Source organism: Cetorhinus maximus, chromosome 5 (genome assembly GCF_964194155.1).
Source record: "Cetorhinus maximus chromosome 5, sCetMax3.hap1.1, whole genome shotgun sequence".
Taxonomy (NCBI): domain Eukaryota; kingdom Metazoa; phylum Chordata; class Chondrichthyes; order Lamniformes; family Cetorhinidae; genus Cetorhinus; species Cetorhinus maximus.
The window spans coordinates 78,750,358-78,775,686 of NC_135883.1; the positions used below are offsets into that span (position 1 = coordinate 78,750,358).

General features: G+C 45.7%; 1 protein-coding gene across 2 annotated transcripts in view; it reads right to left on the bottom strand.

The window, feature by feature from the left end:
- The window catches only part of moxd1 (monooxygenase, DBH-like 1), a 91,483-nt gene extending 71,740 nt beyond the window's left edge, over positions 1 to 19,743 (bottom strand). Inside the window, exon 1 of one of the 2 annotated variants that reach the window (XM_078542092.1) lies at positions 19,129 to 19,743. In XM_078542092.1, the coding sequence (XP_078398218.1) occupies positions 19,129 to 19,416 (288 nt within the window). In that variant the 5' untranslated portion in view covers positions 19,417 to 19,743. The remainder of the gene's footprint in view (positions 1 to 19,128) is intronic. The other variant, XM_078542091.1, reaches the window with a different exon arrangement.
- Positions 19,744 to 25,329: the final 5,586 nt, after the last annotated feature.

Sequence of the window (25,329 nt, forward strand, 5' to 3'; positions counted from 1 at the left end):
CACACTCTCACACTCTCCCACTCCCCCACACACACACGCTCACTCTCTCACTCCAAAACACACACACACTCACTCTCTCTCCTACACACACACACATACACACACTCACTCACCCTCTCACTCCCCCATACACACATGCTCACTCTCTCACTCCCACACACACTCTCCCACTCCCCCACACACACTCTCACTCACCCTTCACACAGACACACACCCTCACTCCCACACAAACGCACACTCTCCCACTCGCATGTGCAAACACACACACTCACTCTCCCACTCAACCCCACACACACACTCACTCTCCCACTCCCCCACGTACACACGCTCACTCTCCTATTCCCCCACATACACACGCTCACTCTCTCACTCCCACACACACACCCTCACTCACTCTCTCACTCCCCCACACCCTCACACTCTCCCACTCCCACCCACACACACACTCACCCTCTCACTCCAAAACACACACACATTCACTCTCTCACTACTGCACACACACACGCTCACTCTCTCTCCTACACACACACACACTCACCCTCTCACTCCACCACACACACATGCTCACTCTCTCACTCCGACACACACACGCTGTCTCTCTCCCACACACACATGCTGTCTCTCTCACTCCCACACACACTCTCTCTCACTCCCACACACACACTCTCACTCCCACAAACAGACACTCTCCCACTCCCCCACTCAAACTCTCACTCCCCCTTCCCACACACACACACACCCTCACTCTCACACCCTCCCACTTGCACGCGCAAACACACACACACTCACTCTCCCACTCCCCCCACACACGCTCACTCTCCCACTCCCACACACACACACACGCTCACTCTCTCACTCCCACACATACACACACTCACTCTCTCACTCCCACACACACACACGCTCACTCTCCCAACCCCCACACACACACTCACTCTCCCAACCCCCACACACACACGCTCACTCTCTCACTCTCACACACACACACGCTCACTCGCTCATTCCCCCACAAACACACGCTCACTCTCTCACTCCCACACACACACACGCCCACTCTCTCACGCCCCCACACACGCTCACTCTCCCAACCCCCACACACACGCTCACTCTCTCACTCCCACACACACACACGCTCACTCTCTCACTCCCCCACACACACGCTCACTCTCTCACTCCCCCACACACACACGCTCACTCTCTCACTCCCCCACACACACACGCTCACTCTCTCACTCCCACACACACACACTCACTTTCTCACTCCCCCACATACACACGCTCACTCTCTCTCCAACACACACGCTCATTCTCTCACTCCCACACACACACACTCTCACTCACTGTCTCACTCCCCCATGCACACACCCCCACTCACTCCCCCACACTCTCCCACTCCCCCACACACACACGCTCACTCTCACTCCAAAACACACACATGCTCACTCTCTCTCCTACACACACACACTCACTCACCCTCTCACTCCACCACACACACATGCTCACTCTCGCACTCCCCCCCACACACACGCTCACTCTCTCACTCCCCCACACACACGCGCTCACTCTCTCACTCCCCCACACACACACGCTCACTCTCTCACTCCCCCCCCACACACACGCTCACTCTCTCACTCCCCCACACACACACGTTCACTCTCTCACTCCCACACACACACACACACACACACACGCTCACTCTCTCACTCCCCCACACGCTCACTCTCTCACTCCCACACACACACACACACACACACACGCTCACTCTCTTACTCCCCCCCACACACACACGCACACTCTCTCACTCCCCCCCACACACATACACACATACGTGTTCCCCTCCCCGGACCCCGGCTCTCGTGTTCCCCTCCCTGGGCTCCCGCAATCATTTTCTCCTGCCACTTCCCCTGAGAGAAAACCTCCTTTCAGTAAACTGCCTGCCGCTGGTGTTCACTGCTTCTCCAATCAGTGACTGTTTCTCTCCCACATGTGTTCCGGCCTGATTGGAGGAGCAGCTCTTTGCAGAAACTCCCACGTACCAGCATTTTGAAAGCTGGTGCCAGTGGATCACATAGAATGGCTTCGGGAGCTGCATACAGCCTGTGGGCCGCAATTTGGACAAGCCTGATCTACTCGATTTGTGTATGAGTAATTCTTACCTATGAGACGATAAATTTGAGAACTGCAACAGAGAAAAATATAGCTCTGTGAAATAATGTTAATACATGATTGTACAATGTTGAGTTCTCCACAGTTACTGAAGCCATTTATGTCCATATGCTACAAGACCTGGATAACATTCAGGCATGGAATGATAAGCAGGAAGCAACATTTACGACACACAAGTACCAGGCAATGACCATCTCCAACAAGAGAGAATCTAACCATTGCCCCATAACATTCAATGGCATTACCATCGCTGAATTCCCCACTATCAACTTCCTGGGGGTTACTATTGATCAGAAACTGAACTGGACTAGTCATATAATACAGTGGCTACAAGAGCCGGACAGAGGATAGGAATCCTGTGGCAAGTAACTCACCTTCTGACTCCCCAAAGTCTGTCCACCGTCTACAAGGCACAAGTCAGGAGTGTGATGGAATACTCTCCACTTGCCTGGATGTGTGTGGCTCCAACAAGACTCAAAAATCTCGACACCACTCAGTATACAGCTGCCCGCCTGATTGGCACCTCATCCACCACCTTAAACAGTCACTCCCTCCACCACACAGTAGCAGCAGTGTGTATCATCTACAAGATGCACTGCATCTTGCCAAGTCTCCTTCGACAGCATCATCCAAACCCATGACCTCGACCACCTAGAAGGACAAGGGCAGCAGATGCATGGGAACACCACCATCTGCAAGTTCCCCTCCAAGTCATGCATCATCCTGAATTTGATCTATGCTGCCATTCCTTCACTGTCGCTGGATTCAAACTCGCTTCCCAACATTGTGGGTGTACCTACACCACATGAACTGCAGCGGTTCCAGAAGGCAACTCATCACCACCTTCTCAAGAGCAATTAGGGATGGGCAATAAATGCTGGCCTTGCCAGCAACGCCCACATCCCAAGAAAGAACAAATACAGTGGATAAACAATTGTGCATATTGTAGCATCTGTGATATTTAGACAGAAATTTTTTTTTTGAAAAAAAACAAGTCTCCCTGATTTTTTTGGGCTGTGCCCTTCATTGCCTGCTTGAGGGGAATGTTACTGTGCCACTCCATGTTTATATTTTGATAATCATGTCTATACTTAACAAATTGCTTAGGCTCTGGGATGATTTTAGCTGTCTGTTTAGTTGGTTCACCACACTTCTATACACACATATATGTCAAAGGCAAAAATTTCCTAAAACCAAAGCAGGAAATTGTAGATGGATATCAGGATGATGGGTTTATTATATACTTGGCTCCATTCTTGTAAAAGTTGATCCCAAACAATCTCTTAAATTAAAATCATCCTTTATTTTGAAATGTCAATATTCACGAGAAAAAAAATATTTCCATTCCAACAAGAGATGACCCTATTTAAATTGTTCAACAGAGGTTAACTTTTCCACGGAATACTTCTAAAATATTTTTCTTTCATGATTTTGTCCCCAGGCTAATGGAATTTTGCTCATTGCAACAATCATAAAAACACTGCAATTTAACTAGTACCTTCACCAACAGAAATGAATTTTGGAAACCATCTAAAATTCTCAGCATTTACATAAGGGAGCAATTTTCTGCTTTTTCCAACTCTTCAAAATCAATTCTTTAAATTAGATTTTGTGCTATATTAAGTTTGACAGAATTTTCCTCCCTATGGTTTTATTGCTAATCGTTTATTTCTCTGCTTTTTCTCTCCCAATCTGACCATGTCATTCCCTCAAAATGGTTTCTTCTTTCCTCCTTTTCGAACAATTCTTCACCCCTTTAAATTATGCTTGCCTGTACCTCATATGGAGTACTTTGCTGCCATATGTGCACAAGCCAAATCAACATTAACTCTTTTAGTTGCAATATGTTGCAAGGCTTCAGCAGACAAGAACATTGCATCTGTTCAGTGTTTATGAATCTCCAATATCTCTTTAATTAATAATATTTTAATAATTAGAAATTTGGCTGCTTGGCTAAACCAGGGTGTATAATCAGTAAGTTTGACACATGAGAAGAAGCAATTAAAGAATGTGGCCTGAATATGGTCACAAGAAGAAGAGAGGTCTTCATCTGTCCCATATTATGTACATTTATGAAAATGGTTAAGATTTTGTCTGATCTCGGCTATTTTGAAAAAGTAACAGTTAAACACATGGGAAACATTTTGGAGTTGCTCCTGTCCTCAATTCTGTAACAGCAGCGATGCAGGAGCAACTGTGCGTAAATTCAGTATTGCAAGGTCGTTAAGACCTATATGTTTGTGCACTGTCTGATTCTGCATTTTGTGAGTTTCACCTGAAAAATGGAACATGCATTTCTTTTCACTTTTGCTCTGAAAGTGTCTCTGTTCTGATCAATGAACTATGCAAATTTCACACAGCTCCATTGAATGTTATTTTAACTACTTAATCTCTAAATACAAGAAAATAAATGACACAATCAGAAATTACAATTTTTGAAGTTTCTTCATGGTAGTCAGGTGGACATACATGGAAAATATTTACATATAATGGGCTGAATTTAATAGCTGTGACGGTGGCCCCGATGGCGGGCTGGAAAGCTGGAGACAACTCTGCTGCAACCATTTCCAGAAGCCCAATGCAATTTTAATGCGTTTCAGGTAGTTAGCTGCCTGGCCTCAAGGCCTCTGTCACTTTAAGGGTAAAATCCCGCCTCTAAGAGCTGCCAGCCAATCGGAGGGCCAGGAGATCTTCAGTCTCAGTAGCCTGGACCAGCAACTTGGAAGAAGCCCCAGAATAATAAGTGAAATAAGTGTGTTGGGCTCATCAAGGCCAGTCAGGCAGGTGCCAGCAAGGAAAACAGGAGGTAGTTGCAGAGCGAAGGGGAGGTGGCATTCCGAGGAGAAGCTCTTGCCGCCAGAGTGACCCTCCGGTTTCTACAGCTTACCCAGTAAGGAGAGGGCCCCTTCCCCCACACAAGCCCACAAGGAGGCCACCAGCCTTTACTGCACTCCCCACATGGCTAGGATGAACCACTTAAGTGGCCCCTAATTGACCTGAATTTGTCTCTGGGTGGAAAGGCCTTACCTGAATTGCCCTGCCCGTGAATTGCAGGGAGTGAGGGAGGCAGGCACCCAGAATCACAGAATTGTTACGGTATACAAGGAGGCCATTTAGCCCATCGTGTCTACACCAGCTCTCTGAGCATTTTGACTTAGTGCCAATCTCCTGCCTTTTCCCCGTAACCCTGCACATTGTTTCTATTTAGACAATCATCCAATCTCTTGAATGCCTCAATTGAACCTGCCTCCACCACACTCCCAGGCAGTGCATTCTAAACCCTAACTACTTGCTGTGTGAAAAAGTTTCTTCTCACCTCGCATTTGCTTCTTTTGCAAAACACTTTAAAACTGTGCCCTCTGGTTCTCGATCCTTTTATGAGTAGGAACAGTTTCTCCCTATCTACTCTGTCCACACCCTTCATGATTTTGAAAACTTCTATCAATTCTCCTCTCAGCCTTCTCCTCTCCAAGAAAACAGTCCCAACTTCTCCAATCTTTCCTCATAACTGAAGTGTCTCATCCCTGGAAACATTCTCATATGCAGTGTCTCCATGTTCTTTGTACCAAAGTGTATCACCTCACATTTCTCCACATTGAACTTCATCTGCCACCTATCTGCCCACTCCACTAATGTGTCAATGTCCTTTTGAAGTTCTACACTGTCCTCCTCACAGTTTACAATTCTCCCATGTTTTGAGTCATCCACAAATTTTGAAGTTGTCCCCTACACACCAAGACCTAGATCATTAATACATATCAGGAAAAGCAAGGGTCCCAATATCGACCCCTGGGGATCTCCACCACAAACCTTCTTCCAGCCCGAAAAATACCCATTAACCATTACTCTGTTTCCTATCACTCAGTTTTGTATCCACATTGCTATTACTCCTTTTATTCCATGACCTATAACTTTCCTCACAAGTCTGTTGTGTGGCACTGTATCGAACACCTTTTGGAAGTCCATATACACCATATCAACAGCCTTATCCTCTGCCTTCCCTCCTGTATCGCCTCCCACCCCCAACCAAACTCGCAGGCAGTTTGCCAAGAGTGGTATTCAATTTCGCCCATGTATCTGGGAAAATGATGTCTTCGTTACTTTCATTCCATATAACATGTCAGATATTTATACAGTTGAAAGAAACAGGTCATACTTGGAACAGTTACAGCTTCAAACAATTGTTGGATTACATACTACTTCTACAATAAATTGTCATTTAACAGGTTCTATGGTCTCACCACCCACACTGCCACCTTGTCTCTGTAACCTCTTTCAGCCGTAGAGCCCTCTGAGATCTCTGCACTCCTCCAATTTTGTCCTCTTGCGCACGCCCAATTTTAATCTCTCCACTGCTAGCAGTCATGCCTTCAGTTGCCTAAGCCTTAAGCCCTGGAATTCTCTTCTTAAATCTCTCCACCTTTCAACTTCTTTTTCCTCTTTTATGACCCTTCCTTAAAATCTAATTCTTTGACCAAGCTTTTGGTCATATGTCCTAATATGTGGCCTAGTGCAAAATATTGATTGATAATCCTTCTGCAAAACACTTTGGGAAGTTTTATTAACATTACACATGAACACAAGAGTTAGGAACAGCAGGAGGCCATTCAGCCCCTTGAGCCTGCTCTGCCCCTCGATAAGATTATGGCTGATCTGGTTGTGGTCTCAACTCACTTCCTGACCACCCCCATAACCCTCCACTCCATGCTAATCACAAAACTATCAAACTCAGCCTTAAATATTCAATGATCCAGCCTCCACCACTTTCTGGGGAAGAGAATTCCACAGACTAATGGCCCTCAGAGAAAAAAAATCTCCTTAGTTTAGTCTTAACCAGGAGACCTCTATTTTTTAAACTGTGTCCCCTAGTTCTAGACACCCTCAGAAGGGGAAACATCCTTCCAACATCCACCCTGCCAAGTCCTCTCAAGATCTTACATGTTTCAATAAGGTCCCCTCTCATTCTTTTAAAACCCAATGAGTATGAGCCCAAGCTGCTCAACGTTGTCTCAAGATAATCCCTTCATTCCAGGAATCAGTCAAGTGAACCTTCTCTGAACTGTTTCCAATGTAAATATATCCTTTCTTCAGTAAGGCGACCAAAATTGTACACAGTACTCCAGAAGCAGTCTAACTAAGGCCCTGTACAGATGTAGCAACATTTCCCTTCTTAAACATTCCAGTCCCCTTGCAATAAACCCAAACATTCAATTTACCTTCCCAATCGATGCTGTACCTGCATACCAACGTTTTGGAATTCATGTACCAGGAGATACATTAAAGGCAATGGTACAGAATTTATGGGGTTTTTGACAGTGAACCACAACAAACAATAATAAGTTATGTAGCAGCTTTAACAAAATAAAGCATCCCAAGGCACTTTACAGGAGCATTATAAAACAAAGTACGACACTGAACTGATGACTTTCGCCGTCATTAGCCTTCTGAATCTGACTGCAGCATCAGGAATTAGTGCAAATATATATTAATGCAGAAGCCCTGAAGTTGCATCTGTCATTTACTGCTCCACCACAGGCTGCACCATGGACACCCCGCCACTCATCCCCCACCACTGACCCCCCACACACCTCTCGAAAAATGGAAATCAGTGAAATCAGTTGATCTGGTGAGAATCTTTCCTTTTACGCTCTCAAATCATGGTTCGAAACCCCCTGATAGGTTAAGGTTTGTTCGATGAGGTGTAGCTGGGTTTTCAATCAGCAATCTGACTAATAAATACTGCTGAACAATCAATCTGGCCCTGAAAACATAGTGGAATGTTGTTAGATTTCTCCATCATGATTAGTTATTAATTTTATAAAATTAGTGTTTCTTAAATAATTTAAAAAATAGCTTTTAAATTATGTTCATGGTATGTTAGCTTCTACTTTAGTCCCAGGGGGCTGAATTTTATGCTGATCAGACGGTTGGGCGTGAAATCGTACGAAATGACATCGGGCAAGCATCCTGACGTCATCCCACGCTTGTGCGATATTTCGGTCAGCGGGCGCACTTCCGGCCTTTGCGTGCGCCCGCCGGCCGAAATATCACACGAGCTTGGCATGACGTCGGGATGCTTGCCCGAAGTCATCTCGCACGATTTCACGCCCGACCGGGTCAGACGCGCGACCGCCTGATCAGCGTAAAATTGATCCAATCGGGCGTGAAATCATGCGAGATGAACTTGGGCAAACGTCCCATCATCATTCCGCACTCATGCGATATTTCGGTCAGCGGGCGCGTGCAAAAGTCAGAAGCATGCCACCAACAATTAAGCGGGCAATTAAGCCCATTATGGCGCAATTGCCTGACATTTTACGTAGCCCCCACCCCGGCAGCGCTGATATTTTCAGCGCACATTTCACACTGGCTGGCCATTAATTGGCCAACCAACATGAACTTGTGGTCGGAGGCCAATCGCAGTCGACGGTCCATTTCCCGGCCAATCCCAAGCCTGCCGACTGCGCCCACCCGCTGAGCTGAAAATTCAGGCCCATATGTCTGTCCCAATCTTTATCTTACTCTTTAATTTTTTTTTTTAAAAAGGCATTGATTGTTCTTTTCATTTCCCGGTTTGTTATCTGTGAAAATTCTTTAATGTGATTGGCCGTGAAGAAAGTTTGATGACATCACTGTGGCTCAACACTGGGAATCCCCATTAAACTACGTGACAATCAATTTCACTTTGTAAGAGGTAAAGTTCTCACCACAGAGAACTCAGCAGCTTCACCACTGAAAGCAAATTATGGGCCAACTAATATAAATGCAAGTTATTGTTGTGCACAGTGTCTTAGTGCATGCCTTTTGGATTTTCACACCTACTATTTTTCCTAATTCCCTCTATAAAATTTTGCAATGCTGCTGCAACTTTCTCTGGGAGAATTTTCACAGGACATAGTACTTTATTAATAAATCCTAGCATGCATGGCCAAGAGCATAGCCCCATCCTTCAATTCTAAATGATAATTAATCTCTGTGTTACATCCCGAATAGTATTTAACCACTAGACTGTGGCTATCAGTGGGGCTATGGTATGTGTTAACAGGACTTTCTTCTGCATGAGTCACCTGAGCTGGAACTTGTTCAACAAATAATAAACATGTCAGGCAATTTCATAACCATCTTTGAAACAACTTGACTACTAGGGTCGGTGCTTAATTAAGTCTATTATTTCTATCATAATTACAAAATATCATCAGTATTAATTCCTCACTGAAAATGTAACTGCTGCTCTTATTCTATGTATTAAGTATCTTTCTTCGATTAATTACCGTACATCCAAATGTTACACCTTCATGTGTAAGGAATAATATTAGAACGCTTAAGGTGCATAGCGAGGGCTATTCCAAAAAATCTCATTTCAACATAGTTTAGATTTGGACAACATTTTATGGAAAATTCAACCTAAAACCAACACAGTAATAAATACAGCTGAAAGTCTGTCCTGGAGGTTTGGACAAATATATCATTTCTGATAGATGCAGCTTTATTGTGACAGAAATTCTCATAACATCTTCACTGATTGTTGAGTTTTGAGTAGCACAGTTTTCATGCCGATTGTCATAACTGAGCCAAAACAAATGAGACCAATCAATAGAAAATAGTCAAAAGTGTCCTTGCTCAGGTGCACAGCAAGTGGAATCCGTGTACAAAGCATGACAGGTGTTATGCTTCACCACTGAAAGCAAATTACGGGCCAACTAATATAAATGCAAGTTATTGTTGTGCACAGTGTTTTGGTGCATGCTAAGAGAAACTCACCTTTGAAGCTTAAAGTTCTGGCCAAGTTGATTAGAAATCTGTGGAGATTTGAACCAAAAAGTTTGAAGCTGCAAAGATGCTGGAAGTCAAATGACACATTGACCCGAATCTCCCATTCAGGGACTGAACCAATATTTCCGACTCTGATCAGACAAAACTTAGAGGCTTACCTTCCTCTAATTTTTCAGGACAGTCTCCCAATGGTGGATCCTGCAGAACTCATTCAGTGCAGGAAACCTCAGAGGCGTCAGCAAAGGGAACCTGCACAGAAGCCATGCCCCAACTTTTTACAGGACTAGCTGCCGTATTATGTAAGTAAAGGGTTTAAATGTCCCAGAGCTTCTTTGAAAAGCTACAGAGAGAAGGTAAGGAGGGTGGTAGCTGGGCAGGGTGGCAGGTTGGTATGTGGGTATGATGGCAGGTGAGTAGGGTGGCTGATGGATAGGGTGGTAAGGTGACAGGTGGGTAGGTGGCAGCTAGGTAGGATGACAGGTGGGTAGGATGGCAGGTGGGTAAGGTGGCAGGTGGGTAGGGTGGCAGGTGGGTAGGGTGGCAGGTGGGTATGGTGGCAGGTGGGTAGTGTGGCAGGTGGGTAGGATGGCAGGTGAGTAGGGTGGCTGATGGATAGGGTGGTAAGGTGACAGGTGGGTAGGTGCCAGCTGGGTAGGATGGCAGGTGGGTAGGGTGGCAGGTGGGTAGGGTGGCAGGTGGGTAGGGTGGTAAGGTGACAGCTGGGTAGGGTGGCAGGTGGGTAGGATAGCAGGGTGGGAGGTGTGCAAGCGGGTAGGTGGGCTGGGGGTGTTGTTGGGTTGTGGGGTCAAGTCAGGTTGGGTCAGGGTGATTTGGGGTTCGGGGAGGATTGCAAAGATGGTGGGCTGGTTTGCAGTATCAGTGATTGGGGGACAAGTTGTAAAGTTACCCAGGAGATGGATTGTGATTTTTCTGTCTAACATTTCCTGGCTTACTATCCAGGTAAGTAAGTCAGCACTGTCCAAAGTCTCCGACTCTAACTTAGAGTTGGAGACTTTTTCGGAGGGTCCCACAGAGCAGGAGAATTGCCCATTGGAAGTTCAAACTCCTTGGGCAATTCCCACAGAATCCTAGCATTAGGACGTCTGACGGGTTCCGTAGTACATCTTCTGGGGTATATCCTATCTTCAACCGTCCGGAGATTGGAAGATCTGGAGTATAGTTTACTTGTGCGGTGGTGGTCATTATCTTAATTTCATTTTAAGCACAGTTCAATACTTCATTTTTTAAAATGAGAAAATAACAAAAATGTATATTTTACAAACTCTGGGCTGAATTTTCCAGTGAACTTGAAGTCCCGTCACTTGGACTGTAAGCTGGAAGCAACCCTGCTCCGGTGGGTAGCGGGGCCCTGGGGCAGCATTTTACCGGCGGTAGCCAATTAAGTGGCCACTGTCCAGTTGAAGATGGTGATCCACCCCAATCAGAGAGCTGGCAGCTCAACAGCTCCATCGCTAGCGGTGGCCAGTGCTGAGGCTGCAGTTCAATGGCGCGATGCCCTCAAAGGGAAGGGAAGGTTTTTTGGGGAAGCTAGGGCCATGCAAGCAGGCTAGGTGATGGCAGGGATGGGGGTTGGTCACTGTACACTGGCAGATCCGTTGCTGGGAGGGCTTCTATTACTGCCAAGGGACCATCCGTGGACATGGAGTGGCCATAAAGAACATTCCCCAGAAACCAAAGTCAAACTTCAGCTTTGCAATTTGTTAGCCAACTTGAGTGAATTAAAAGGACTTCCTCTCTCCTCACTGAGCAACACTGTGCTACCAGCTCAAAAACAGAATTACCTAAAAACTCAGCAGGTCTGGCAGCATCGGCGGAGAAGAAAAGAGTTGACGTTTTGAGTCCTCATGACCCTTTGGCAGAACTGAGTAAAGTTAGGAGAGGGGTGAAATATAAGCTGGTTTAAGGTTGGGGGGGGGGGGAAAGAAGTTGGGGGAGGGGAGAGAAGTTGGGGGGGGTGGTGGTTGTAGGGACAAGCAAGCAGTGATAGGAGCAGATAATCAAAAGATGTCACAGACAAAAGGAACAAGGGGGTGTTAAAGGTGGTGATATTATCTAAGAAAATGTGCTAATTAAGAATGGATGGCAGGACACTCAAGGTACAGCTCTAGTGGGGATGGGGTGGAAAGACTGACGACAGTGTATTACAGTTATAGATTTAAAAATAATGGAAATAGGTGGGAAAAGAAAAATCTATATAAATTATTGGAAAAAATAAAAGGGAGGGGGAAGAAACGGGAAGGGGGTGGGGATGGGGGAGGGAGTTTAAGATCTAAAGTTGTTGAATTCAATATTCAGCCCACAAGGCTGTAAAGTGCCTAGTCGGAAGATGAGGTGCTGTTCCTCCAGTTTGCGTTGGGCTTCACTGGAACAATGCAGCAAGCCAAGGACAGACATGTGGGCAAGAGAGCAGGGTGGCGTGTTAAAATGGCAAGCGACAGGGAGGCTTAGGTCTTTCTTGAGGACAGAACGCAGGTGTTCTGCAAAGCGGTCGCCCAGTTTGCGTTTGGTCTCTCCAATGTAGAGGAGACTGTATTGGGAGCAACGAATGCAGTAGACTAAGTTAGGGGAAATGCAAGTGAAATGCTGCTTCACTTGAAAGGAGTGTTTGGGCCCTTGGACGGTGAGGAGAGAGGAAGTGAAGGGGCAGGTGTTGCATCTTCTGCGTGGGCATGGGGAGGTGCCATAGGTGGGGGTTGAGGAGTAGGGGGTGATGGAGGAGTGGACCAGGGTGTCCCGGAGGGAACTATCCCTACGGAATGCCGCCAGGGGGGGTGAAAGGAAGCTGTGTTTGGTGGTGGCATCATGCTGGAGTTGGCGGAAATGGCGGAGGATGATCCTTTGAATGCAGAGGATGGTGGGGTGATAAGTGAGGACAAGGGGAACCCTATCATGTTTCTGGGAGGGAGGAGAAGGCATGAGGGTGGATGCGCTGGAGATGGGCCGGACACGGTTGAGGGCCCTGTCAACGACCGTGGGTGGAAAACCTCGGTTAAGGAAGAAGGAGGACATGTCAGAGGAACTGTTTTTGAAGGTAGCATCATCAGAACAGATGCGACGGAGGCGAAGGAACTGAGAGAATGGGATGGAGTCCTTACAGGAAGCGGGGTGTGAGGAGCTGTAGTCGAGGTAGTTGTGGGAGTCGGTAGGCTTGTAATGGATATTGGTGGACAGTCTATCATCAGAAATTGAGATAGAGAGGTCAAGGAAGGGAAGGGAAGTGTCAGTGATGGACCATGTGAAAATGATGGAGGGGTGTGCTACCAGCTACTCCCCATCCTCTAATGAACACTATTCCCTTGCTGCTAGTCAATACTTCAACTTTTACTCCTCTCTCATCACCCACAGAGCAGCATTATGGCTTCTGCTTCAACCCAGCATATCCTCCTAACAGCCCCGTCCACCCCTAACCCTCAGTGTAATTTGTTGACCAGGAAAACCAATGAGCCACATTTCAGCAACAACTTCCCATTACACCCAAAGCTAAATAATTCCCTGGCCTTTCTTCTCAACCAGATAAGCATTAATGACTCATTGTGTGGAATTTTCTGGAATGGCGGGGCACTATTTGTGGATTGGAAACCCATTTGATTAATTCCGTCTACGCCTGAGCCATGGATTCCCTGACTAATCAGGAGGGTGGGCAGAATGATGCACCTAAACAATGAAGGATCTCTATTTAATGGACTCACAATGGCAGCAGTGAGTAAAGCATTGAACATACCAACGAGAAGGAGGAAACTCCTGTAGGAATGAAAGCAAAATAGGCGAAGGCTGCCCCCTCTCCCCCAGCTCCCACTGGTTCTCGGCCTTGTCCCTGGAGGTTACGTTGAGTTCAGAGAGGGCCAGAAATCCTTTTCTCTGAGGATGAGTGGAGAAGCCCATCCAGCCTGACCGAGCAGGTGTGGTTGCACATAGCGAAGGTGGTAAGCAGTGAAAGTGCAGCGCCTGGAACCTGGATCCAGTGTTGCAAAAGATTCAATAACCTCATGTGGTACAACAAGGTGAGTATTCTACAACTCTCACCTGGCAGCCATCACTCTCTCACCTCCCTAGCATTCTCCCACACAGCATTCCCCTGACCATATCCTGCTGTCACACACTTTTCTTACTCTCCAGCCTCCTCCTCAAATCTCCACCTTGACAGATAACACTAAACTCACCCTCATCCTTTTGCCCTCCGTTTCCCACTTTTCATAGTCACCCTCCTCAAAAACTTACTTTCCATCCTCAGCACTCAGTTCACTTTTCACTCTTGTAACTCTCTGCCATTTCTCATTGCAGGAGAAGAGAGCCCTTAATGCTAGTGAGATGCAGGGGACTGGAATGTGCAGCAGAAGCCATGGGTGCACTGACTGTACATGGGGGAGGAAGCCCTTTAGATCGACAGGGATAGCTACTGGTCATTTGTGATGGAGAGATGGGGTGACCCAGAGACCTGGCAACAGCATTAGATGAAGCACCTGACATTTAACTGTCACTCATGTTCAACTGATGTCACCCAATGGACTAAGTGTCATATTCTACATTATGCCAATGTTGAACCCCATTTTGCCTATTTTCAGAACTAATTCATGGGTTTCACCTCCCACAGGTGCATCACAGGTCCAAACAGAGGAGTCCATGGAGTCCTCAGAGGAGGGAGAGCACTCTGAGGATGCACCATCATCTGACTCCTGCTCACCCTCCACCACTGTAGATGCGCACATCTTGGTGGGTCAAATTCTCAGACTGATAGGATAGCACACAGTGAGGAACACATCACAATGAGAAAGAGTGGGGACAGCAGTGGAGAGTCCCAGTCATAGTGTGCAGGACATTTTAAGCTCAGCTCTGCTGCACACAAAAGCTGAACCTCAGGAGTCATCAATGAAAAGAGAACTTGTGGTGTAGCAACAGGAAATGTGTGTGCTTCTGTCTAGAGGCAGTGAGCATCATTGGAAAGAGAAAGGCACAGTCCATATTTAGCATGAATGCCATCAAGTGTCAGGCATTTGTGCTGATGATCACTTCCATTGAAAGAGTGGCCAGCCTCATTGAGGGTCAGATGCTGCAGGCCACTGAGTGCATGCTGGCCCACACCAATGGCCACACATGGTGTCTGCCAGTTTACAGAGGATTGAACAAGGCATCTCTTTGATGGCTGAATGCCATGCTTACATGCAGACAAGTGATCTCCTGGTCTTGGTTTGCAGGGAAGTATAGGAATGGGCCCTGAGGGAGGATGGGGAAAGGCAGATAGCAGTATGGGGCTCTTCTCAAGGTGCCCCAAGTACTTGGTCCTTGCCCTTTCCCCCATGACAGTGTCGTACATGCTGCCTCCTGCCCCAGTGACTGAGCCTGTTCCTGCACAGCTCAAGAGGCCCCCACTAGTTCCAAAACCCAGAGGATGTCAGCTACATGAACGTGACGTGTCAAAGCAGCAATCGACCAGACTGCCTCCGGTCAACTGAAGTTACAGGGGTAATACAACGTGGAAGAAATAGAAAGCATAAGAGGAAAACATCTTAGTTGCACAAGAGATTCACCTGGGTGCTTTTCAAGTTCAGTGTGCCTGAGTGAGGGCATCGCAGGCCTCTCTGTGAGCCAGGTGTGTGGCTGCAGGCGCCAACAGTACATCAGGCTCCTCCTCCTCCTCCAAGGATGCCAAGCACTCTCCAAATTCCCCTTGCACCAACTCCAGCCCTCTCTGCAGCGCCATGTTATGAAGGGCAGAGGAGAACACAACAATCCTAAAACCCTGCTGGGACATAATGAAGAGTGCCTCCAGATCTGTCAAGGCACCAGAGCTTCATCCTGAGCAAGCCAAAGGCCCAGTGGTGATATGGCTGCTGTTAAACCTCTCCTGTGTCTCTGCGGTAGGATTCACACTGGGGTCAGCAACCAGGTCTTGAGTGAGTAACCCTGGTCTCCCAGAAGCCAACCACTGAGGCTGTTTGGTGATGAGAACACCTGTGGTACTTGAGGCTGCCGAAGGTTGAAGGAGTCATGGAAGCTTCCCGGATAACTGGGGCAGACTTGCATGATATTCTTGCAGTGGTCACAGACCAGCTGCGCACTAATGGTGTGGAAGCCTTTCCCATTAATAAAGACTCCTGACTGATCTAATGGCACCTTGGTTTCCACATAAGTGCATTCAATCACCAATTAAGGCCCACCCAACGTAATACGCGAGTGGTAGCGTTCAGCGCTACCTGTGCCAGCGGGAGGAGGAGGGAGAATCAGGGCTGGTGCTCCTTCATGCATGCGCATGAAAGAGTGCTTCAATCTCCCTGAGGCACAGAGCTGCCTCAGGGAGATTGAAGCGCTTTTGAAAATAATAAATAAAATCAACAAAAATTTAATGAAACATGTCCCCTCATGTGACTGTGTCACATTAGATGGGACAAGTTTTTATTTTTCAGGAAAACTTTTTATTTAATTCATAAAAGCTTTAGGAAACCTCATCCCGCTCGTGGATGAGGTTTCCTAAAAACGTAAAGGCCGCTTGGCCTTTTCGTCTGCCCATTCGACGGGCAGCGTTAACTTGACATTAATTAATTCTTAATGGCCTTAATAGGTCTATCAATTATCGGTGGGCATGCAACCAACTCCAGTGCATGCCCACCGAACGAAACATTGCGAGACAGCGCGATGATGTCAGGATGCACGCCCGATGTCATCGCGCATCATTTTACGTCACGTCAGGCCCGCCCCCACACGCCAACTATAAAATCATGGCCAAGGTTTCCTCAATTTCAATGAGCCCTCGGTTTATTTGCATCTGATTCATTCCAGGGATCTGCTGGTGACATCTGCAGGATTTCACTATCTGGACAGAGTAGATGGGGAGGAACTGTTCCAATTGGTAGAATGATCGCAAACCACAGGACACCGATTTAAGGTGATCGACAAAAGAACCAAAGGCGACATGAGGGAAACCTCATTCGCTTGACAGCCATGGCCAAAGCATGGCCACCTGCTCCTCTTGTGCGGTGGTCTGCTTTGAGAAGGCTGCAGATGTCTGCAACTACTAGAGCCTAAGCCTTCTGAAGCACCATCGTTCAGACATGTCTTCACCTATAGACCCTGTGCTGAAGGTATTGCCTCCTTCGAGGTGCAGCTCTGTGTTTTTCCCCTCTGTCCCATGGATCTTCATGTTGCTGTTGAGAAGGCAGTAGATGCTGCTGCTGGCGTTGCTTCCCCTGTTGCTGTGGCTGCTGGTTGTGTCAAGCTGCTGCTGCTCCTCCTCAGAGCTCCAAGCTCCTGCAGCATCAGTAACTCCCTGTTACAGGGAAGCCTCAAAAGACAGGAAGTTGAGATTCAGCTCAATGGACTCCAAGGCACTTGAAAGTTACTGGACAAAGTTGCTGTTTCCAAAGAAATCAGTGAATTCAGGATGAAAGAACTGCTTCTTTCAGGACAAATCGTTCACTGTGTCCAAGCACAGGCCTGCCTATTTCAAGCCTATATAATATTCTGTTGCTACCAGGTCAGTTTCAGTCAACAATAACTTCCCACTGTGCACTCACCTCCTCTGACCTGGCAAGATGTTGAAACAGCAGGGAACCCATTTACTGGCAGTGAAGGTAAGAACACAGTTTAAAAAAGGACTTAATTGACTTTTTAATTGTCTTAATTGGTTTCCTGACAGATTCCATTCAATTCCCTGCTGGTCTCGAACCTGGGGAAAGCCTAAAGTGGGCAGCATGCTGTCGGGACCCTGTCCTAATATCACTTTTAGGGATTGAACATGCTGCATGGCCCCAAACCTGCCCCCTGCCCTTGCCTGGGAAAATTCCCCCAACGCCAATCCACCACCCACCCATCCCCCCCACCCACCCACAACAATTATTGTGACTAACCCCTCTCATTGAGAAGTAATCCTCAGTCCAAAGTTCGTCACCTCCTTTTTCCTGCTGAACAGGGCAATTGTCAGTGACAGATGTGTCCTCCTCTCCCCTCCCATTCCTCTATTCTCCCAGTTACCCCACACCCCTAATCTCTGCCTGCCTTGAATACTGCAATTCCTCTTCATGTGTCTGTGCTACGCTGTAGGAGATTGACTTGCTTTGTATTCATATTTTCCAGAACAGATCATAGCAATGTAGCAAATAAATTTCTGCCAAGTCATCAAGACCAATTTCTTGGCCACCAAGATTGCCAGCCGAAAGAATTCTCTTTCCTGGGAACATGTAAATCAGACAGATGTATAAACCAGGTTTCACTCAATCTGAGCACCAGCCATAAGTAGGAGTTCATAAATAACAGCCTTCCAAAATGGAATTTTATATGTGCACCTTTACCTACAATAGCGTCACTGCTATCCAACTTGGAAACACTCGGATTAGATAACATTATAATAATGTAAAGGACTTTTTATGTCACCAGCACACAGACATGCATACTAACCCCTCCTCCTTTTGTTGCCAACGTTTATTCAGTTCAGGCTAATTTATTTTTCAAATGTGTCCAGTACCAATATGTTGATACAAAACTAAGCCACTTTTGTAAAGGCTTTTTAAACTGTGGACATAATCAGTAATTAAGTAATATCTTTGAAGTTTCTTATACTAACCCACTGAATAGAATTTACCAAACTTTAAGGTGCCTTTTAATGTAAAAAGTCATCCAAAATACATTTGTTGCCTAATTTTTACTTTTTTCTCCTTAAACCGGGAAAATTTGGAGGTAAAGTTAATTTCCTGGATTCCTTCTGTTCTCAAACTCTTAAACCTCTGATCATAACCTGTGAATAAATAATTAATAGCTGAAACGTTTCTCAGTAACTCAGAAACAAAAACCATAATTTTACAGTATCATTGGGTTTAGTTTCTTACAGATGTGAAACTCTCGGGAGAGGAGGTCTGAATAAGAAGCTGTACATCCAGGTTATTTGCTATTTTGATTAGGGGTGAACGGCAATTTAAAAGGATAATCTGATCTCTCGGATTTATTTGAGATTTTTTCTTGTTTATCAACGATTCAATTCCATGTCGATTTTTCACTCTACATGTTCAACAGAGAGCAGCAAAATGGGACTTGGTACAAATCCAATAGATGAAAGCCAAAAACAGTTCGGATTTGTGTCAGGCATATTATTGGTTATTTAGAGTTAATCTCCAGATTCAGTCATTGGAGTGTATCCACATCTATACCTGGGGGATGGATGGTTACTTGGACGCTTCTTACCTTGAGATAAGGGCGCCCATTTGCAACTCCTCCAATGACCATGTCTGACTGAGCCATGGATCCCGTTGGGGAAAGTCCAAGTCCAACATAGCCCCTGGTCTCAACTTCCACCTCGAAGGTGATGGTCGTGTTATCATGTTTCCACCTTAAGTGGTATTTGCCATTCTCATCCAGCACGACATGTTGGCTGAAGGTTTCCCTTCTCCAGGCGCCCGCGGCTGAAGCCGGACCCTTCAACACCAACACCCTGAGCACCCAGAACCAGGGCAGGAAACGGCCAAGCCGCATTCTCTCTGTACTCCTCTCAATCCACAAAGAGAAACACTCGTCTGGTGCTTCCCCCCGCGATACGAATTCCTTTTGTGCTGTTCAATCTCTTTCAAACTACCAGCAGCTGCAGTTGCATCGACAGATGTGACAAAAGGAAACTCCTCCTTGCCCAGTCTCCGGAATCTTTCAGCAGTTCCCGGGCTGATTGGTAACTTTGTCCAAGTTGAGAGACAGCGAGCTGGCTGGCCGTGCGTGACCGGAATTCAAAAGAATTTTCCTGGAAGAAGTGAATCTCGGTGGAGGCAAAGCCCAGCCCCGTGAATCACTTGTCACATCAGCTGGGCAGATTCGGGCATGCTCACACTGCCGAGTGTCTGCAAGCACATCCTTCAGATATCCAGCCTGGCCTCTGCTCTGCAGTGAGGGGTCAGGACTGCCTTACAAATACCTTCTCAGATAGAGGTAAGACTGGCAGTTACATAAATACCCTCCCAGTGAGGGGGTAAGACAGGCAGTTACATAAATACCCTCCCAGTGAGGGGGTAAGACTGGCAGTTACATAAATATCCTCCCAGTGAGGGGGTAAGACAGGCAGTTGCATAAATACACTCCCAGTGAGGGGGTAAGACTGGCAGTTGCATAAATACCCTCCGTGTGAGGGGGTAAGACTGGCAGTTGCATAAATATCCTCCCAGTGAGGGAGTCAGACTGGCAGTTACATAAATACCCTCCCAGTGAGGGGGTAAGACAGGCAGTTGCATAAATACCCTCCCAGTGAGGGAGTAAGACTGGCAATTACATAAATATCCTCCCTGTGAGGGGATAAGACTGGCAGTTGCATAAATACCCTCCCAGTGAGAGGGTAAGACTGGCAGTTACATAAATATCCTCCCTGTGAGGGGATAAGACTTGACAGTTACATAAATACCCTCCCAGTGAGGGGGTAAGACTGGCAGTTACATAAATATCCTCCCTGTGAGAGGGTAAACTGGCAGTTACATAAATACCCTCCCAATGTGGTGGTAAGACTGGAAGTTACATAAATACCACTCCAGTGAGGGGCTAAGACTGCCAGTTACACAAATAACCTCCCAGTGCAGGCGTTTGACTGCCAGTTACACAAATATCCTCCCAGTAAAAGGGTATGACTGCCAGTTGCACAAATACCCTCCCACAGAATGAGCTACTCAACAACAATCTCACAAAATGCACTGTCATGTGCAGCAGAAGGCTAACTAGAGGAGAGGTTTTATTAGATTTCCCCCCAAACCCTCATATAAGTGCAACCAAACTTGCAAGAAATGTGATTGTTTATTTGATTCCTGGACATCAGAGCAATCCAATCCAGGGTTTGATGTTATATGGAAATAAATAACAGGACTGACACAAATATATTAATAAGCTAAAATGTTCAAAATATTTCTAGGTTAATCGCTCTGAATGTTCTCTATTAAATGCAAGTTGTTGTTATTGTTCCTGAACTTAGTACAATACCAGAGTTAAAAATTGAGCAAGAATTTATGGCCCGATAATTAATTTTAAAAAATGATGCTTCCTCCCTGATATTCATTGCTCCTTTGGGACGACAACCTACCTCCCTGGGGATACTGAGCCCATTGCTCCTCAATTTATTCAGAACTCCCATTGATATTTGGAACAGCTGACATCACTATGCATAAAAAACAATAGCTTCTCTATGTGCCAACAGCTGTTATAAGTATAAATGAACAATTCACTCCATGATGCCCAATGCCTCTTTTCTCAAGGCTAACACTTCACCAATATGGCTTGCCTCAGTAAAGCACTCTAGTTCTGTACACTGGATGGAAGTATAAAATTGTTGGTAATTAGTTGAATACCCAAATTCACTCAAAAACTTAAGGGTCAAGGTGCATGTTACATTTTTTTGGGTCTTCTCTTCCTCCCTTACCCTAGATATTTGGCTTCTGTATTTTTTGATTATTTTTATTGATGGGTCATTGTTCCTTACGACCTCAGGAACTGATTAAAAGGGAGACAACATCATGAATAAGAGTTTCTAGTTCATTACCTGTCATCGGACGAGTTGCAGCACAGATTCATCAGAACAACTGTGGCTTAAAGGGTTAAATTAAGGAAACAGATTTCATAGACTAATCTTGAATATTGTTTGAATATAGAAGATTAAGGGATAATCTCTTGTTTGTTCTTCAAGGTGATGATGACCATGTTCATCATCTGGTAGGATTCTGTTGGGTACATAGGTGACTGCTAAGGCTGATCTGCACCCAGAAAGTTCTGATACTAATAGGACAGGATAATGCAGATGATTGAGTTTTAGATGAGATTCTGGCCCGGGATTTCCTCTGCTTGCCCTTTCCTCACTGCCTCTGATACGCGCTTGCTTTTGAAGAAGGCCTCATCATTTTTTATTTGGTTATGCCAGGTGCAGCAATCCTGGGTGAGCTTCTCCTGGGATTCAAAGTCAATATCAAAACACCTAAGCGACGCTTTCGGAGTGTCCTTGTAGTGCTTTCTTTGACCACCATGAGAACGCACCCCAGAATTAAGAAGTCCATAGACGGTTCACTTTGGTAAATCGATGTCAGGCATTCTGGCTACATGACTAGCTCGACTCAGTTGTGACTGTCTCAATATGGTTTGGATGCTTAGCATGCCAGCTCGGGTGAACATCTCAGTGTGTGGTATTTCGTCCTGCCATCTAATCGTCAGAAGATTCCAAAGGCAGCTCAAGTGAAAGTGGTTGAGGTTCATGGCATGACACTGGTACAGAGTCCAAGTCTTGCATGCAGAGAGCAGAGTGGGCAGGACTATTGCTGTATAGACTTTCAGTTGGGTAGGCAGATTATTCCTCTTCATTTCCAGATGGTTCAAAGTATGCTGAAGGCTACACTTGCTTTGGCAATTATTGCATGTGTCTTGTCATCAAGATAGATAGCTCGAGAGCATGTGCTGCCGAGGTAAGTGAACACATCCACTGCTGACAATGGTCATGGACTGAAACCTTGGGGTCGATATAAGGTTTGCCTGGAGCAGGGTGGTACGTTGCTTCAGTTTTCTTCATGCTGATCATAAGGCCAAAGTTGTCAAATGCTTTGGAGAACAAGTCCACGCTACATTGCATGTCCAGCTCTGAACCGGCAGTGAGTGCACAGTCATCAGCAAACAGGAAATTGTGAAGTATGACTTTGGAGACCTAGGTCTTTGGCGGAGTTATCTGGATTGGACAACTTCCCATCCATTCAGTATCTGATTTTGATGCGAGGATCACCTTCATGGAAGGCATCGGAGAGCCTGGCAAAGAAAAACATGCTTAGGAGAATCGGTGCTGGCATGCAGCCCTCTTTGACTCCATTAGTTATTGGGAATGGGCCGGACACGCATGAGCATGCCATCATGGAACTGTCAAACCATTATGATTAATTTCTCAGGGCAGCCGACTTTCACCGTTACCTGCCAAAGGCCCTCACAGATGACTGTGCCAAATGCTTTGGTCAGGTGAACAAATGTGTAGTGGTCCATTTTCTGTTTTTGGGATGATTTAATTGAGGTGTTTAAGATGATCTTAAAAAGGAATTGTTTCCTCTGGTGGGAGAGGCCAGAACGAGGGGACACAAACTTTAAGTTAGAGTTAGACTATTTATGGTGATGCCATGAGGCATGTCTTCATACAAAGGGTAATGGAAATCTGGAACTCACTTTGCCAGAAAAGCTGTTGAAGTTAAGCCAATTGGAAAATGAAAAACTGAGATTGTTAAATTTTGTTAGTCAAGGGTATTAAGTGTTAAAAGATCAAAACGGGTAGATTAATTTAAGGTCTTAATCAACCATAATCTATTTGGATGATGGAATAGACTTGTGATGCTGGAAGGCCTACTCATGTTCCTATTAGAGAGAGTCAACAGAGTGGTTACAAAGATTAATAACTTAAAATGAAGGGTTGAAGGATCTGTAGCCAACTGCAAAGAAAAGTTTATGTTTGTGCACAATTGGAAAGCTTTTTCTCAAGTAGCTTAGCTTCTCAAGATAAATGCTATTCATCTGAAATTGATAAAGTTGAGAGGTTGGTCCAGCATAGAAAGGAAGCAATTAGAAGATTCTTAAACAAGTTTCTACTTGACTGGAGTGTAGTTCATTCAAGATAATTATGGTCATAATTCTATGCCAATAAAACTGCATTGAACACAAGAATTAGAAGCAGGAGTAGGCCGTTCGGTCCCTCAAGCTTTCCCTGCCATTCAATAGATCATATCTGACCTGATTGTGGCCTCAACTCCACTTTACCATCCATCCCTCATAATCCTTGACTCCCTTGTCGATCAAAAATCGATCTAACTCAGCGTTGAGTATATTTAATGACCCACCCTCCACTACTCTGGGGAAGAGAATTCCACAGCTAACTACCCTCTGAGAGAAAAGATAAATTCTCCCTATCTCAGTCTTAAATGGGACACCCCTAATTTTTAAATGGTGTCCCTTAGTTCCACCCTCCCCCACAAGGGGAAACATCCCCTAAGCAACCACTCTGTCAAGTCCCCTCAGGATCTTATATGTTTCAGTAAAATCCCCTCCCATTCTTCTAAACTCCAATGGGTATAGGCCCAACCTGCTCAGCCTTTCCTCATAAGGTAACCCCTTCACCCCAGGAATCAGACAAGTGAACCTCTTCTGATCTGCTGCTAATGCAATTATATCCTTTCTTACGTAAGAGACCAAAACTGTACACAGTACTCCAGATGCGGTCTAACTAAGGCCCTGCACAGCTGTAGCAACACTTCGCTACTTTTATTTTCCATTCCCCTTGCAATAAACATCAGCATTCCAGTTGCCTTCCTAATCATTTGCTGCACCTACATCCTAACTTTTTGTGATCCATGTATCAGGACACCCAGATCCCTCTCTCCTGCAGTCTCTCTCTATTCAAATAATATATTGCTTTTCTAGTCTTCCCACATTATACTCCATCTGCCAAATTTTTGCCCACTTGCTTAACCTATTCCTTTGTAGACTCTTGAATAGCATGGTTTCCACTGGAGGTGACCAACCATGTAGTTGGCAGAATGTTCAGCCTGGGCATGTAGAGCAAAGAGTATGCAACAGCAATGAACAAAGGAAATCCAATCTGCCAGAATGCAATGATTTGTAGAGAATTTCCAAGGGAAAGTTCAATCTGTAAAGCAGAAATTTCAGAGCCATGTGCTAATGAACAGCTCAAACCAAGCATTGGCAAGATCAGGCAGGTCCACTTCATTCTCCTGAGCCTCCTTGATACACATAACTGATTGCAGAATTTATTCCCTGGTTGACATTAAACTGGATAATTCCAGGGCATCCAGGTGGCTGACATCCACAGCAACATCTATCCTTCTCTATTACTATCTGGGATGAACTCAACTTTGGTTACCATTGCACCAAAAGATTACCTCTCTCTAGGCCATGTGCTGTTAAAGCTGCACGCATGTAAGCAAGGAAATTTGGAGGAATGGCTCAGAGATTCACTGTCTCCTCAGTCAGGTGAGCATCTCTGCTAGAAACATAGAAAATAGGAGCAGTAGTAGGCCATTCGACCCTTCGAGACTGCTCCGCCATTCATTATAATCATGACTGATCATACAACTCAATAGCCTGCTCATGCTTTCCCCCCATATCCTTTGATCCCTTTCGCCCCAAGTGCTACATCTAACTCCTTCTTGAAAACATACAAGTTTTGGCCTCAACTACTTTCTGTGGTAGCGAATTCCACAGGCTCACCATTCTCCAGGTGAAGAAATTTCTCCTCATCTCAGTCCTAAATGGTCTACTCCATATACTCAGACTGTGACCCCTGGTGCTGGACTCCCCCACCATTGGGAACAGCCTTCCTGCATCTACCCTGTCTAGTCCTGTTAGAATTTTATAGGTTTCTATGAGATCTCCCCTTATTCTTCTGAA